Source organism: Coffea eugenioides, chromosome 2 (assembly GCF_003713205.1).
Source record: "Coffea eugenioides isolate CCC68of chromosome 2, Ceug_1.0, whole genome shotgun sequence".
NCBI lineage: Eukaryota > Viridiplantae > Streptophyta > Magnoliopsida > Gentianales > Rubiaceae > Coffea > Coffea eugenioides.
Window position 1 is genome coordinate 52,115,672 of NC_040036.1, and position 17,969 is coordinate 52,133,640.

Consider the following 17,969-nt stretch of genomic DNA (forward strand, 5'->3'; position numbering starts at 1 on the left):
ATTCAGAGTTTTGAGCAACAAGATATAACAGTTTAAAGTTGGCTGATTTTCGCAACCTGTTAAGAAAATTTCCAGTTTCCAGCTTTAACGCAGTTTTGATATCAGATCATATCTGACTCTACTAGGGGTGCACACCAATCGAGTAGCTTGAATCGAGCTCGCGAGTAGCTTGATTAGCTACTCGATTCGAGATCGATTTTGTTCGATCTCGAGTCGAGCTCAAATAGCTCGAGTATGTGAAACGAGTCGATCTCGAGTAGTTAGGATGAGGCATTTTTAGCTCGTCGAGTAGCTCGAGTAGTGGTGCATGATCAAATCGAGCTCGAGTACTCGACTCAATATTGAGCTCGTGTTAAGGGTGCAGGATGAAATCGAACTCGAGGACTCGAGTACTCGAGTACTCGAGCTCGAGCTCGAGCTCGAATGGCACGCCGAGCTCAATCGAGTCGAGTTCGAGCCTATTTATGTTACTATCGAGTCGAGCTCGATCTTTATTTCTCGAGCTCGAGCTCTGGAGGTCAGCATCGAGTTCGAGCTCGAGTACGTCACTACTCGAGCTCGACTCGGCTCGATTTCACCCCTAGACTCTACACAAGTCCAAATTGAGAATGGTTTATGGCATTAAAAACTAGGTTCAAAATTCTACATTTCATCAGAAGACATTGTTTTCAAAATCTTTTCACAAGTGGGACAAAATCGAGCCACACGATGTAGTTTCCCAGTTTCTCTCGGACAGATAGGCAAAGCAGGACAGTCCATTTTGCCGATTCGTTACAGTTTACTCAAAATGAACTAGCAGGGGAATCTTACACCGTTGGAAAGCTCTGAATGTCTAATTTTGAATGCCGCAAACAGCACTCAATTTTGACTTTTGTACAAAGTGTTATGTTCAGACAAAGTACCCCTGTCCAGCTACCCTAGTAACCATTTTCCAGATTTCGAACTTTTCCAAAACTCAAGTTTTAGGTAACCATTTGAAATAATTTTCGAAAGGCACATTCTACACACATAATACAACATATATCAATCAATTTATCAGCTATATAATCATCCAAATTTTGAATTTAAAGCAGGACATCAAAACAGAATTTCGGCTAGCTCTCTTCCTCACAGTTTCTTCCACTTCCTCTCCACTATCAAACCATAATCGAGCTATAAATCACATAAACAACCACAATCAAGCAATATAGCCTCAAGTCAGCTACCTAAAGGCCTCCTCAAGACATCTAGCTTAGGATTTAAAACAAGATAAATGTTTCCTCAAGTCCGCTAGCCTATAAACTTTATTAGGGTTTCAAACCCATGAGAACTAACCATCAATCTTTGTATAAATGGAAAAATTAAAGGAGATGAAGTGATTACCCTTTAAACCCTAGATGAAGACCAGATTTTTCACCAAAATATCACCAAGCAACACCTTAAACTTTCACCTTTCTTCTAGTTGGAGCAAAAACCCAAGGAATTGTGAGTTGGATGGTGAAAAGCAAGCAAACTTGGAGCTAGAAGATGAAGTTTCTTTCTTCCCTTTTCTTTTCCTTTGGTCGGCCGAATGAGAGAGGTGCGGGAGGGTTTCTTGGTTTTAAATTTTGTGGAAGAAATGTGTTGAGGAAGCTAACTTAAAGTTTCAAGAAAGTCAACTCTTAATAGTGCAAAATAGTGATTCGTACTACCACTTTCTCTCCTGTTTGTTACACTTATACACTAATCTTCCAAGATAATTTCTCTAACACTGTAATTACTTATACTTACGAGTCTAATACTAATTCCTCGAATCTCTACTTAGTCGTACCGGCACAACTTACGAGAAACTTTCGACGCGCACGCGATAAAGCGAAATTTAAGAGAAATTCATGCAATACTAGTATAATTAAATGAGACTGTGGCAAATAATTATAAAAATGGCTAAATTAAGAAATAAAACATGAGTCCTCACATCCTCTCCCCTTTAAGAGAATTTCGTCTACGAAATTCATACCTTGATTCGGAAATAGGTCTGGATATTTCTTTCAAATCTCCTCCTCTACTTCCCAAGTTGCTTCCTCTATTCCGTGATTCCTCCATAGGGCTTTCACCAAAAGGATTCACTTTTTTCTTAGTTCCTTCACCTTACGATCCAGAAGCTTCACCGGTTTCTCCTCATAAGTCAGTGCCTCGTCGATCTCAATATTTTCTGATTGCAGTACATGGGATGGATCTGGATGATACTTCTTGCGTATAGACACATGGAAAACATTATGAATTCGAGACAAACTTGGTGGCAGTTCCAACTTATAGGCCACGGTTCCCACACGTTGTAGAATCTTATAAGGTCCTACAAATCTTGGTTGCAACTTCTTTCCTTTTCCTGCCATCAAACTTGCTTTTAGAGGAGTGATCTTAAGGAAAACTTGATCTCCAACTGCAAATTCTAAATCTTTCCTTCGATTATCTGCATAGCTCTTTTGACGGTTCTGAGCTGTCTGAATTCTTTGGCGTATTAACTTCACCTTTTCGCACGCCTCCTCAATCCATGGTACCGCAATTGGGTCTAAAATTTTTCTTTCACCTATTTCATCCCAACAAATTGGAGATCTACACTTCCAACCATAAAGTGCTTCATACAGCCATTTGAATGGATGAATGGAAGCTATTATTATATGCAAACTCCACCAGTGTCAAATACTTACTCCAACTCTTTCCAAAATCCAAAATACAGGTTCTCAACATGTCCTCAAGGGTCTGAATTGTCCTCTCCAACTGTCCATCAGTCTGGGGGTAGTATGTAGTGCTAAAACTCAACTTAGTTCCTAACATTTCTTATATCTTCTGTGTGAGAACCTGTAAATTTTCTCATTTTCTAGGTTTTATTCTATTTAAGTGCATGCTTTTCTGCATTTTCTTTATTAGGAAAAATTTCTAGATAATTTTTATGAGTAAATATAGTTTTTAAATGATTTTTCTAGTATCAATTAGTTTTTGAGAAATTAAGAGCGTATACCGGACGTAGGACCCGCTAGTGCGGAAAGTTCGGTAAAATTCGGCCAATTAGGTTAAGTTGTGTATACCGAGTTTAATTTATCAGGTGTTAAGAGATAATTACAGGTTACCTAGATGGATTATCATTGGAGTGACAAAAGGATAAGTTTAAACCTTAAAGATGCTAGGTGTCGCGCTACGGTTGGTTCTTGACTTTGACCATCTTACTTACCTTTACCAATTAACCAAAAATTGATCAAAAATTGATCACATTTTGCATCCTCTTGGCCGAACTCCTTGGAGAGAAAAGAAAGAAAACCTTTCAACTTTCTTCATTCCAATCTTGCTCAATCTTACAAGTTAACCGATAAAACTCCAAATTTCCCCATAAAAATCAATTGCAAGGTAGAATTAAGGTTGTTGGTGAAGTGGTTTGGAAGAAAGTAGTGCTTGGTTGGCTCTTCTCTTGAGTTGCAAGGTGAGTAGCTAAGGAGTTCATTCTTTGGTCTTGTTAATGTTAAATTAGTAGCTTGTGTTAGTCAAAGAGGTGAATTTGTGGACAATATCATGACTATTGGTGGAGAATGATGAATTTTATATTTATTCTTGATTTTTCTGTTTTTATATGTTTAATATTGTGTGGCCATGGATGATGGCTTGGGATAGTCTAGAATAAAGCCATAGTGCGTAAATTGTAGCTAATTGCGGAAAAATTCCACTTTGTGCAGAAAATTCCAGATTAGGGTTTCAATTAACCCCATTCTGTCCGGTACTGTTTCTCCTAGTTAGAGGTCGAATTAGCCTTGAGTTAAAACATGAAAGTTGTATAGAATGATGTTTTATAGTTTCCTACAAAATTTTAGCTCAATCGGAGCAGCGTAGCCTGTGAAAAGACCAAAATACCCCTGCTGCCACTGTTTCTGTCCGAAACTGATAATCAGCTTCTGTAATTGGTTAGTTTGACCGAGAATACTACTGATTTGGTTGTCGATGTTTTCATAAGAATTATAGCCTTGTATCTTAGCTTTCAGATGGCTTTAGAATCACTTGAATTGGAGTCCTATGTACTGAGATATGATTGAATGAATCAGGACTGCTAGTTGAATTTCATAGTAAACTTTGAACTGGAAAATCTGGGTTGTTTTGGTATATTTGACCTAGATACATTGTAAACTGGACTGAGTAACCTTCATCAAAGTTGTATCCCTCTGTCTTATCTTCGAAACGGTATAAATTGTACCCTAATCCGATAAGTGTAGCTCTAGTTGTGCCCGTTCCGCTAAATGACGTCAAAACTGTCTTTTGGTTTTAGAGCATAAACTTCATTTCCGAACTCTCCCTAGCTGGGTTATGCACTTATACATTCTATTGGGCCTTATTTTTGGTAGTGTGTGGATTTTCTTTGACTCGTATTCGAGTCTTAATTGGGATATTCTTGTTGTATAGATCGTGCCCGTGATCCGACGCCTACGCCTGAAGCTAACTTGTGAATTTGCTTACTTACCTTGGTGAGTGTACCATTATATGGTCTAACGCTTAAATGATTGTGTATACTTATTATGTGAACTTGAATGGCTTGAATGAGACGAGAGTGTACTTTATCGCTCTCGATCTCTTATCTGTATTACTGTTACTGTCAAATGTGAAATTGTCTACATGTGTGATTTGACATGGCTGAGGGCTTTGCCCGACAACTTAACTGTGCTATCTGAGCTCATACCCCATTGGTCTTTAATCGAATCGAGCCGGCAAGGGCTTGGGCGAATCGATAAGGGACCTTGGGTTCACTGCAGTCGAGTGGAGTGTTAACTCCTCGACCTTATGGTATACTCGAGTATTACCCTCTCTGTTACTATGAGGTGTTCGGGCCCGGTAAGGGGGTGATCGGTGGAAGGGATACGGAGTAAAGTGGGGATCTACGGGATGTTCTTCTCTTCAAAGGTTGACGGAGTGTCAACGGGTTGGAGATCAAGTGCGGCACGTGGAAAGTGGCTCTTGAGAGCCAATTGTATCCTTTTATTAACTTGTTTTGTTTATGAGCTTTGGGATCATTATGTGATAAAAGGTGTTTACTGGTGTGTCTTGTTGGTACCTCACGAGCTTAAGCTCACCCTCGTTACTTTGTTTTCCTTACAGGGATATGAATAACTGTTGGGGGACTAAATTGTTTTGAAGTATGAGTTGAGTTAGTTTTCATATAGTTTGAATATATTCTTTTGTAAAGCTCCTCAATGGTTGGAAAAACCCTAAATGTACTTTGATCTAAATATCTTCCTTTTGATTTGTAAATTACAAACGTATGTGTATAACACTGTTAAACCCTGTTCATGTATCCTATTTGGTTTGGGAATGTTTCTCTGAGGTGTATGGTGACATCTACATTTGATTGGATAGTGACGTGGCGGTCACTATTCATTTGCGATTTCAATTTTTGTTTCCCATTTTGCGGGTTTTAAATCGCTTGAGCGCACTAATATTTTTCGAAATATTTTAGATTATATACAACCGTTTTAGTAGTCCTGGCGAGAGCTGGCCAGGCAGTCCGCTAACCCCTTTGGTACGGCCTAGGGGAAGGTGGGGCTGTCACATTCTGCCAGAACCGAGAAACAAACCGAAGGTCTCAGTCAAATACAATACTCTCAGGTGTCCCATGTAGTCTTATAATCTCATTCAAATATAATTTAGCTAACTTCTCCAGCGGGTACTTCATACTAATTGGTAGAAAATGAGCAGATTTGGTCAATGTGACGCCCCGAAAAAAAAATGAGTTTGAGAACCCGGAAAATTTTCTAATTTTCTAGGGTTTATTTTTTTTAACGCCCGCCTTTTCTACATTTTCTTGATTAGAAAAACTCCCCAGATAAAGTTTATAAGCAAAAATAGTTTTAAAATGATTTTTCTAGCATTGGGTAGTTTTTGAAAAATTAAGGATATAGAAAGGACGTGGGACCCACTAGTGCGAAAAGTTCGGAAAAATTCGGTCAATAAGATTAAGTTCCGGATACTGAGTGAAATTTATCGGGTGTTAAGAGATAAGAAGAGGAGGTGATTTGATTGATGTGAGAGAGACTTAAAGGATAGAAATGCATTTAAGAGAGTGACAAGTGTCACTATCTCTTTGGGTGGACACTATTCATCTTTTGACTTTTTTCCCCTTAAGTTAAATATCTCAAAAATTGACTAAAAATCACCATTTTGCACTCCATGTTGGCCGACTCTTGAGAGCTCAAGAAGGAAGAAAATTGCTTCAATTTCAAGCTTCCATTTAGCTCAATCTTCCAAACCAATTGCATTAACTAGTTTCTACTCCATAAAAGCCTTCCATTTGGTGCTAGTGAGTGTTTTGGTGAAGTTTTTTGGAGAAGCTAAGGTGTTCTACAACTTCCTCTCTCTTGTTTACTTGGTAAGTAGTGATTGCCTATCCTCTTACATCTAATGATGTTTCATTGATGCCTAATGGTGGCTATAGTGTTGGAAATTGTGGTTTATTTCTTGGTTTGGAATGATTTGGTGAAGTTTTTATTTTTTTGAGGAATTTTCTGGTTTAATGTGATTATGATGTTGTGGTTGTTTATGATGGTTGGTAATAAGGGGTTATGACTCTAGTGGATGTATATGATAGGAAATTGCAATCAATTTTGGGTTTGGATTGAATTGTGAAAAGTTAGGGTTTCATAACCCCCTTTTCTGTCCGGTTTTGGATCATGTGGTTAGAGGCCGAATTGGCCTTTGCTTAAAACATAAAAGTTGTAGGTATTGATGTGTTTGAGGTTCCTGTATAATTTCAGGTCATTTGGAGTAGTGTAGAGTGAGATATGTCGATTTTACTGTTGCTGTTCTGGGTGATCAGAATGTGCGAACTGCGATTGTAATCGTCTGTTTTGACTGGAATTGCTTTGGATTTGGATGTTGGTGTCTTCTTATGAAATGTAGCTTGATGTCTTAGCTACCGCATGCCTTTTGAATCACTACATTTGGACCTGTATAGACTGAGTTGGACTGATTACAGCCTAGTGTGATTTGTAAACCTGCAATTACGGTTCTGGTTTGGTATTCTGCATTTTTGACTTAGTTGTGCTGGGATTTGGACTGAGTGACCTTCTACATTGTTATAGCCCTGGTTCTTAGCTTTGAAAGGGTAGGTCTTACACCCTAATCCGATAATCGTAGTGCAAGTTGTGCCATTACCGTAAAGTGACGTCCAAAACTGTTTTTCTGGTTTGAGCTAAACCTTCATTTTCGGACTTTTCCCTAGCTTGACTTGTACTAGTACTACTTGGAGCTTGCTGAATGGCTACGGGATGAACTTGTTGTTGTTGTGTGTGTACCTTTGGGACTGGCTGAGGATATAATGAAGCCGTGATGGCTGGAAAAGTAAGGAAATTCAGGGGAAGTGCTGTCCGAACTTTTGAAGGAAGTTATTTGCATTGAGTTTGTGATTTAGGACTTGGATTTGAGCAAGGCAATGATACATGATGGATAGTTTCGGAGCCGTGGAGGTGAGTGACCTCAAACTCTTTTAAAATTTTTTATGAACTGTTTCTTGCATTGTTGACTTTTGAACTGTTTCCTTCCAAATTTACTTTTGAACCGCTTTCCCGCATTATTTACTTTTGAGCTGTTTTCAAAGTTAATTTTGGAACTGTTTTCTTACATATCATGCGTGCTTGCATATCAGTGTCTTGTTATTATTGATTTTGCTTTCGATGATTGTTCAAACGAGTTTTCTAGGCGAGTGTGTACTTTATCGCACTCGACCTAAATATATATGAAATTTTCAATGATTAGTGATTAAATGCTACTTGCGCATGAATGTAAGCCTCTTGGGCTGAACTGGCCATTGCCCCTTGTTACCGGTTGTCTCGAGCCAGAAGCGGACTCGGTCGGGCGACTAGGAACTTGGGTGAACGTTTCGGTATACTCGAGTATTACCTTGTTGGTTGGTGGAGCCTGGCCAAAAGCCAGGGACGGGGTGAATGAATGCACGAATGAAAATGATGAAATGCAATGAAATGACAGGAGAACGAATGTATCCTTTGCACGAATGTTACTATCGCTTTCCATTGTAAATGTTTCGTGAATTATTGTTACTCCATATTGAAACGACATCATTGAAATGAACTATTGTTAAACAGATTTGATTACTGATTTTACTGGTTACTCGCTGAGCTTCTAGCTCACCCCAAAATATTTTATTCCCCTCCACAGGGCTCAAGGCGAAGGAGTGGCTTGTAGTGTTTATTCATGGATTATTTCATGTATGGATTGAACTTGGATTTCCTTTTGTGTAATCATTCATATTGGGATTGTATTGAACGTTTAGAATTGATTGGATGTGTAATAGTCTAGTTTTGGACTTCCTCCTGTATACCAATTGTGATCAAGGATCAGAGTGGCGCTGCGGAAGCGTGGACGCTTCGTTTTTGATATGTAAATGTTGGAATATTTGATTTATAATTGAAATTTTATTTGAGGATTGTAGTGAACGACTGAGTCCCGGCGAGAGCTGGACAGGCGGCCCGCCGAACCCTCTGGTTCGCCGTAGGGGGAGGTGGGGCCGTGACAGTCAATCTATCTACTATCACCCAAACAGCGTCGTGACCTCTTTGTGTCCTTGGTAATCCAGATACAAAATCGATGGTGATATTTTCCCATATCCACTCGGGTATCTCTAAAGGTTGCAGTAGACCAGACGGTTTTTTAAGTTCGATTTTAACCTGCTGGCAAATCAAACAAGTCTGGACAAACCGAGCAATTTCCCTTTTCATGTTCTCCCACCAGTACAAGCTCTTCAAGTCTTGGTACATTTTATTTCCTCCAGGGTGTATCGTATACTTAGAACGATGCGCTTCCTCCAAGATTTTTCTTTTTAGCCCTTCATCCTTTGACACCACTATGCGATTCCGAAATTTTAGTACACCATTTATTTCCAAATTTAAATCCGACTTTTACCCCTTATCAATTTTCTCCAACTACTTTTGTACTTCAGAATCCTTCTCTTGTGCCTTCTTGATACGATCCAACAAAACGGATTTCATGACAATGTTCCCAAGAATCACTTTTCTTGGTTCAAGACAAGGGATCCAATTACTAATCTCTTCCAACAAGTGCAATTCCTTAATCATCAATCCTGCTACTTGCACTTGGTGACTTAAAACATTGGCTACCATATTAGCCTTCCCTGGGTGATAATTAATCGTGCAATCATAATGCTCTAAAAACTCCACCCATCTACGCTGTCTCAAATTTAACTTTTTTTGGGAAAACAAGTACTTAAGGATCTTGTGGTCCGTAAAAACTTCAAACGTCACCCCATTTAGGTAATGTCTTCACTTTTTCAATGCAAATACTACCGCTGCTAAATCTAAATCATGAGTTGGATAATTTCTCTCGTGAGGTTTTAACTTCCTAGAGGCATACGCAATCACCTTGTCAGTCTGCATCAATACACACCCCAAGCCTTCTTTTGAAGCATCTGTATAGACCACAAAGCTATCATTTTCATTAGGTAAAGCTAAAACAGGTGCCCTTGTTAAACGCTTCTTTAACTCTTGAAAACTTTTTTCACACTTAGGACTCCATATAAATTTCTCACTTAGTCAACTCAGTCATGGGTCCCGCAATCTTAGAAAAATCCTTGATAAACCTCCGGTAATATCCTGCTAACCCTAAGAAACTTCGAACTTTAGTAGAGTTTTCCGGTTGCTTCCACTTAGAAACTGTTTCAACTTTAGTCGAGTCCACCTTAATTCCGTCCTTGGAAATTATATGACCTAAGAAAGTTACTTCCTTCAACCAGAATTCACATTTACTAAACTTAGCATACAACTGATGTTCCCTCAAGGTTTGCAAAATAATTCTCAAATGTTTCTCATGATCCTCTAAAGTCTTAGAATACACCAATATATTGTCAATGAATACCACCACAAATTGATCTAAATAAGGTTTAAAGATTCGGTCCATTAAATCCATAAAAGCTACAGGAGCATTAGTCAATATGAACGGCATCACTGCAAACTCAAAGTGTCCATATCTCGAGTTAAAGACAGTCTTAGGTATGTGTTGATCTTGATCCCTATCTTTTGATGTTTACAAAACAAATGGATGATACTAATATTTCTTCAAGATATACTTTCAGTTTTGAAGTTGTTTGATTCCATGAACAAGTGCAATTGAAAGGGGACTAAGTATGCTGAAGCTGTCGGACGCTCAAATAGTCAGGATCGGACGTCCGAAAGGATGAAGAACATCAAGAAGGAAACTCTGTCGGACGCTCGTAAGGAAGCATCGGACGTCCTGAAGGATCGGACGCATGCTTCGGACGCATATCAATCTCATCGGACGTCCTAAAAATTCCACGAAGATTTGATAACTCTCTGGACGACGTTCGGACACAGAAGCTCGGACGATAAAATACCATCGAACGTCCGAACGACAACTTGGCTGATTTTCGGACGATGGGATCGGACGGTGATTAATCTGTCGGACGTCCGACGTCCCCAACGGTTAGTTGACTATTCAGCTACTTTCTATCCGTTGGATGCTTTAATGAGGCACTTTCTTGGTCCTATATAAATAGTGGTTGGTCAGATACTTCAGATAACTTTTACACACTTTGTTTACAAGATCTCAAGAGATATTTTAGCTAGAAAATAGTCTCCAAAGCTAGATTTGTAGTCTTAGTGGTGTGAGGTTCATTGTAAGCTTTTCATTTGTGAGTGAATCTTTCATGAGTGTAGCTCTGTGAGGGTTGTCCTGAGGGATAGTAAAACGTCCTGGCTTGATCGAGTGGAGTTCGGGGCAAGGAGGAGGTGAACCTTCCTTTGTACACAAGAGTGATTATAATTCATCAACTTGAAGTAGCTTGTCTCAATTAATCTACAAGCTCAAGAGGAGTTGGGTAGTTAATTGGTTTGCAACTCTTTCCTTTTTATTTACTTATTGTTACGTTTATGATCTTTAATTTGTTTATCTCTTCTACTCACAAGCACTTGTGCTTTCTTATCAACTGTCTCATTGGTTGTCTTCGGGCCTTACAATTGGCATCAGAGCTTGGTCTCGTAGAGATTAAGCTTAACCGCTTAGAGTAAAGATCATGGCAACCATAAATGTTTCTTTTTTAGAAGGGCAATCTATTGATAGACCACCTATGTTTAATGGTTCTCATTTTAGCATGTGGAAACAAAGAATGATGATTTTCTTACAATCCGTTTATATTGAATTATGGTATGTGGTAGAAGATGGTCCTTATGAAGTTAGAATAGTTGACTCTACCACTAATTTGAGTAGATTAAAGACTAGACAAGAATTGAATGAAAAAGACAAGAGATACATTTCTTTGAATGCCAAGGCCATGTATATATTGTACAATGCATTAGATGTAAATGAATCTAGTAGGATTAAAGGTTGTAAATCAGCTAAAGATATTTGGGATAAATTGTGTGAATTTCATGAAGGTAACCAAGATATTAAAGAACAAAAGAAATCTTTGCTTGTTTCTCAATATGAATTTTTCAAAATGCATCCTCTTGAAAATGTTGATAAGATGTGTCCTAGATTTTGTGACATTATTCAAGATCTTAAATTGCTTGGAAAAGAATATTCTTTGGGTGAGAAAAATAGAAAGATTTTGAATGCCTTGCCAAAAGAATGGGAAAACAAAATAAATGCTATAGAAGAGGCAAAGGATTTAAATTCTATGTCTATTGAATCTCTTGTGAATTCCCTAATCTCTTATGAATTAAAGCTGAAATTCAAAGTGCAAGAGGAAGAAAATGCAAGAATGTATAAGAGAGACATAGCTTTTAAAGCATCTCAAGTGGGGGATAACCCATCCTTCATGGGTAATGAAAACATGGAAGTGGACAATGATATAACTCCTCACATCAAATGTTTCAAGAAGATCTTCAACAAGAGAAGTTCAAGAGGAGATTGCAAAATTACATGGGATGAATGCAATTCAAAAAGAGAAAAAGAAGAGTTGGCCCAAATGGCACTAATGGCCATTGGAGATAATGAGGTAACATCTTATAACTCTCAAGTTGAAAGTGATGAAGAAACTGATGATGATATTGAATCTTTCATTATAAAATTGCATGATAGTTTGAAACAGTCCTATGCTAGAAACAAGGGGTTAAAACAGAAAATTGGTTTTTTGCTTCGAGATAATGCAAATCTTTTTCAACAAAATAAAAAGTTGAAAGCTGAAATGATTACTTCAAAAAGATTGAGACTGCTTTACATTTTGAACTTGATAGAAAAACAAAACTTTGTGATTTGTTCAAAAAGGAACAAGGTGATTTGAAAAGAAGAATGGATGGTCTAAATGAGTTGCTTAAACACAAGAAACAAGTCTGTTTTCAAAAGAATAGGTTGAATTCTAATTTCAACGAATTTGCTATCCATAGGAGAAGACAAGTAAGATTTATTAAACCTGTTCATGTAGATAACTCTTTGGTTATGTGTAATTTTTGTTGTCAAAAAGGTCACATGAAAAGTGATTGTTATGTGAGAAAGAATATGAGAAGAGGCATGAAATGCATGTGGATAGTTAGACATGATGCTAACTTTAACAAATAGGAGATTTTGTTAATCATTGCAGTGATTCTTGTTCACAATATTTTTTTTTGATATTTTCGATACTTTGATCTGTGTTTTCGCTGATATTTTTGAATACTACTGAATTTGTATGGTGTCAAAAAGGGATAGAAAAGAACTATTCTGATCTAACGATGATTTGCTAAATCTCTCTGTGATATGTTGGTATGTTGGTATTGCTGAATTCTGGTATCATTTCTCTGTTTTGTTTTGAATATTGGATTCTCTGTTATTATTGTTGGATTATGGTTGTTGGGTATTACTCTCATCTTATGATGACAAAAAGGGGGAGAAATGGATGCTATGTGTTAGGGGGAGTTATTCTGAAATTATAAGTTTGGTTGCAATGAGTGAGGGGGAGTCTATGCTCATATGCTCAATCTTTTTCCTTCCTTTCATCCATTGTTTTGTCATCATCAAAAAGGGGGAGAATGTTGATCTTGATCCCTATCTTTTGATGTTTACAAAACAAATGGATGATACTAATATTTCTTCAAGATATACTTTCAGTTTTGAAGTTGTTTGATTCCATGAACAAGTGCAATTGAAAGGGGACTAAGTATGCTGAAGCTGTCGGACGCTTAAATAGTCAGGATCGGACGTCCGAAAGGATGAAGAACATCAAGAAGGAAACTCTGTCGGACGCTCGTAAGGAAGCATCGGACGTCCTGAAGGATCGGACGCATGCTTCGGACGCACATCAATCTCATCGGACGTCCTAAAAATTCCACGAAGATTTGATAACTCTCTGGACGACGTTCGGACACAGAAGCTCGGACGATAAAATATCATCGGACGTCCGAACGACAACTTGGCTGATTTTCGGACGATGGGATCGGACGGTGATTAATCTGTCGGACGTCCGACGTCCCCAACGGCTAGTTGACTATTCAGCTACTTTCTATCCGTTGGATGCTTTAATGAGGCACTTTCTTGGTCCTATATAAATAGTGGTTGGTCAGATACTTCAGATAACTTTTGCACACTTTGTTTACAAGATCTCAAGAGATATTTTAGCTAGAAAATAGTCTCCAAAGCTAGATTTGTAGTCTTAGTGGTGTGAGGTTCATTGTAAGCTTTTCATTTGTGAGTGAATCTTTCATGAGTGTAGCTCTGTGAGGGTTGTCCTGAGGGATAGTAAAACGTCCTGGCTTGACCGAGTGGAGTTCGGGGCAAGGAGGAGGTGAACCTTTCTTTGTACACAAGAGTGATTATAATTCATCAACTTGAAGTAGCTTGTCTCAATTAATCTACAAGCTCAAGAGGAGTTGGGTAGTTAATTGGTTTGCAACTCTTTCCTTTTTATTTACTTATTGTTACGTTTATGATCTTTAATTTGTTTATCTCTTCTACTCACAAACACTTGTGCTTTCTTATCAACTGTCTCATTGGTTGTCTTCGGGCCTTACAGTATGTCTTTTTCCAAAATCCTCAATTGATAATAACCCTGCCTGAGATCCAATTTTGAGAACACTACCGCCCCTTGCAATTGGTCAAACAATTCATCAATGTGGGTAAAGGGTACTTATTCTTGATGGTAACGTCATTCAAGTCTCGGTAGTCTATGCACAACCTTAAACTACCATCTTTCTTTTTAACAAAAAACACTGGAGTTCCCCACGGTGAATCACTTTCTTTTATAAAGTCTCGCTCTAGTAAATCCTGTAATTGCAATTTCAGCTCTTTCAATTCAGTTGGAGACATTCTATAGGGCGTCGTAGAGATAGGTGCTACTCCTGGAGTCACATCAATTTTAAAGGTTATCTCTCTTTCTGGTGGCAAGGACTCTAGTTCTTCAGTAAAAACATCTGGATACTCCTTAACTACTGGCATCTCTTCCAATCTCACCTTATCACTAGAAGTATTTATAAGAAAAGCCAAATACCCCTGAGCTCCCTTACTCAACATTTTTCTAGATCGAATTTCTGAAATAAGAGCCGATAAGGCTAATCTACCCCTTATATCCAATTTTAGGGTTGCCTCTCCCGGAATACACAACTCTACCGTTTTCATCTTACAATTCAACTGAGCATGGTAACGAGCTAACCAGTCCATTCCTAGAATGACGTCATATCCCTTAATAGTTAAACTCATCAGATCGGCCAACAATTTTCACTCTCCAACCCATATTTCACAATCTCTATACACCAAGTTAGCAATCAAGTTTTGATCCCCAGTAGGCGTTCTAACCTCCAAGTCATAAGATAACTTAATTGGCTTCACATCTACCCCACTCATGAATTTAGGGTTTACAAAAGAGTGTGTCATTCCCGAATCAATTAAAATCTTAGCTAAACGGTGGAAAATAGGGATCATACCTTCAACTACTTCAGTGGAATCAGGAATCTATTGATGGTCCAAAGCGTAAACTCTAGCCGGCACTTTAGGTAGACTCCCTCCAGCACTAGACTGCTTCGGCACACTTGGACAACTTGAGAGTTGGTGTTCGGCACTGCCACAGTACAAGCACTTTCTCAATTTTCTCCAACCATCATTCTCCGCATGATTGGACTTGCCACAGTTGCCACAGCTAACTTGAGGAGCCACTGCCTGACCACCAGAGGGTGTTCCTCTTGCTTGATCTTGCCCAGTGCGGCTTCTCCTTGATAAGGTTCCTCTTGGTGCTCCAGCGGTTCTCAATCTGCCCGCTCTTCTTCCCATTTTAGGAGGTGGGGCACTCTTACTTGTTTGTCCAGAAGGGTTACTAGGAGTGCCTCTTTTCTTGGTATGAAAGTCTCTAACTTGCAACCTTGCACTTTCGACTCTCTGTGCTTTCTCTAGAGCTTCTGTGAACGTAGAGATTTGGGCTGCTGCTAACCCCTCTTGAATCTCCACATTAAGTCCTTGTACAAAGCGTCTTATCGCTCTCCGTTCATTAGCCACCAATTCCGAAGTGTACTTAGAAAATTTAGTAAATTTTCCCTCATAATCGGCCACGCTAGAAGCTCCCTGTCTCAATTTTATCAATTCGTCCTCCCGTTTCTCTTGAATCAAAGGTGAAAGAAATTTCTCATTAAATTCTCTTATAAATTTTTTCAGGTCCAAGGGGTTTGTACTCTTTCCCATTTTCCCCTTATCACGTCCCACCAAACACGTGCTGCACCCTCAAATTGAAAGGCGCCAAAGTTCACTCGCCTCTTCTCAGTATAGTCTAAGGCGGCAAATATATTAGTCATTCTCTCTAACCAGTTTTTCGCTAACTCGGGGTCAGGTCCCCTAATAAATTTAGGCGGAGCAAATTTCAAAAACCTCTCCAAAACTCTATCCTCTCCTCTCTCCTAAGCCCCGAGTTGGTTAACAAGTCCTGGACCCGGTTGCTCTGCTAACCGTTCTAAAATATCCGTCATACGATTGATAGCCGTAACTACTTGGTTATCCCCTTCGTTTACTTGTCCTTGGCTCAGTCTAGTAGCCGACCCTTGATTGTCTCCTTGAGTTTGGGGTTGCCTAGTCCCACGCCTTCGGCCCCTACCACTCCTTCGACCGTCCATGATTCTAATTATGTCTAGATGCAAGAACAGAAATAATTATGCTAGAGAATACTCAAAAATATAAGTCAACATGGAAAACATTGAAAATAACAATAACTGACATATATTAACATTTCAAGATTCGTACAATTAGCAAGTCATGGGGCCTTTACAAAAATATAGCACACAGGTGTCACAAAAGTACAATTGATCATGCAGTACAAGTCAAGAGTTTTACAAGCATTACCCCAACTAATCCTAGATACAAAAATCAAAAGGTTCAGCAATCCTAACCTAATTCGCATCCGAACCGTTAGCCTGGACCTTCTCCTTTGGGTCCTCCTCGAAAGGCTCCTCTTCAGGAGTGCCCTCATGAGCCGGGCTATCGACGGCTTCTTTCACCTCCTCTATCAATATGGTGGTGTCAGTTAGAATCCCGACGGCCCGATCCTGGATCTCCTCGACTACCCTAGTCAGTCGAGCCCTAGTCCTCTGAAACTCGACACTAGTGGCCTCAGCCCTAGTCCGCTCATCTACCACCGTTCCCTCGAACTCTATGATCCTAGCACCCTGGGTATCCACCATAGCGTTCAGCTCCTCGATCTCCTGAAGTAATGCCCTATTAGTAGCCACCAACTGCCGGCGCTCATTATCAATGGATAGCACAAGATCATTATGGTAGGTATACGTCTTCCTACAGGGACAACGAGGGAATCTATTGGAAGGTGAGTATCGGACGCGGGGTCCTCCACCCAGCACTCGATAGCGGATGGGTCTAAGAGACTCCACATGACCATTAGCCTCTCCATTGCCGTTAGCAGCATGACCTCCATTTCCATTTTTCATTCCTACAAAACAACCTCAAACTCTAGATTAGAAACTTAAAATCACTAATTCGCTCAAACATCAATTTAGGGCATAACTAAGTTATCTCATTTCTATTCTCAAGAGTAAAGCCCCTAATACATCTCCCAAATAGACTTCTAAACCTAGCGCTATGATACCAACTGTGACGCCCCCACTTCTCCCTAGGGCGAACCCAAGGGTATCAGCGAGACGCCTGCCTAACTCTCGTCAGGACTCGATACAAGTCTAATTCAAACTTAAAGATAAACAACCAATAATAAAAGTCGAAATAAGGAAAAGTTGCTTCCTTAAATTCATATTCAAATCTTACATCTCAAGTTCCAAAAGTATACATCAAATCTCCCAATAATACAACCACCATAAGTCGACTAATCAATTACATTCAAAATTCTACTCAAAAGGTAATCAAGTCGGCTTCTCCCAAAAACCTTTCCATTCCGAAATCTTGTTAAGGAAAACAAACTAATGGGGTGAGTTAACGCTCAGTGAGGCCAAGAAAAAAAAATATGCAAACACATAGTTCAAGTAACAATAACACTTATATAGGAAATAAAACTAGAAAGTTCAGGAATTTCATAATTAATAATAAAACACAATCAATAAGGATACGGGAGCTCTCAAGAGTTAGATTCCTCTTGCTTTGCCAAGGCTCGATCCAATACCTCCACGTGATGATACTCCGTCAACCGGGTAGGTATTAAGTCCGTAAAACTTCACTTATTTCAAAATTCCGTTCTCCATTACACCCCCAGTTCCGGACCCGCACTTCAACTATAAAAGGCAATACTACTCGAGTATGCAAAGCGAGATCTCAAAAGATCAAGCTTTATGATTTTCTCTTAGTTCACCAAGCTTCTCGACCAAATCCATGCCGGCTCGAATCACAAGGTTAGCCAATGAGTTTTGGGCGTCCCCAGATGTATGATTACAATTGCAACAATTCACTCAATTCACTTAGCAATTCACTTCACACAATTCAATTATAAACTCATCTAAAAGAGAACGAGTGCGATAAAGTACACATTCATCTCGACAATTCTAAAATACTCAATTAACAAGGAACAATTCAAGTATTTAGCA

General features: G+C 39.1%; 1 protein-coding gene across 1 annotated transcript; it reads right to left on the reverse strand.

The window, feature by feature from the left end:
* Positions 1-2,081: 2,081 nt before the first annotated feature.
* On the reverse strand, positions 2,082-14,607 carry LOC113759867. The gene is made up of 3 exons (XM_027302445.1): positions 14,136-14,607; positions 2,388-2,545; positions 2,082-2,267 (listed from the first exon to the last, which is right to left on the reverse strand). Exons 1-3 carry the CDS (start codon positions 14,605-14,607, stop codon positions 2,082-2,084), a joined length of 816 nt encoding a protein of 271 aa, XP_027158246.1.
* Positions 14,608-17,969: the final 3,362 nt, after the last annotated feature.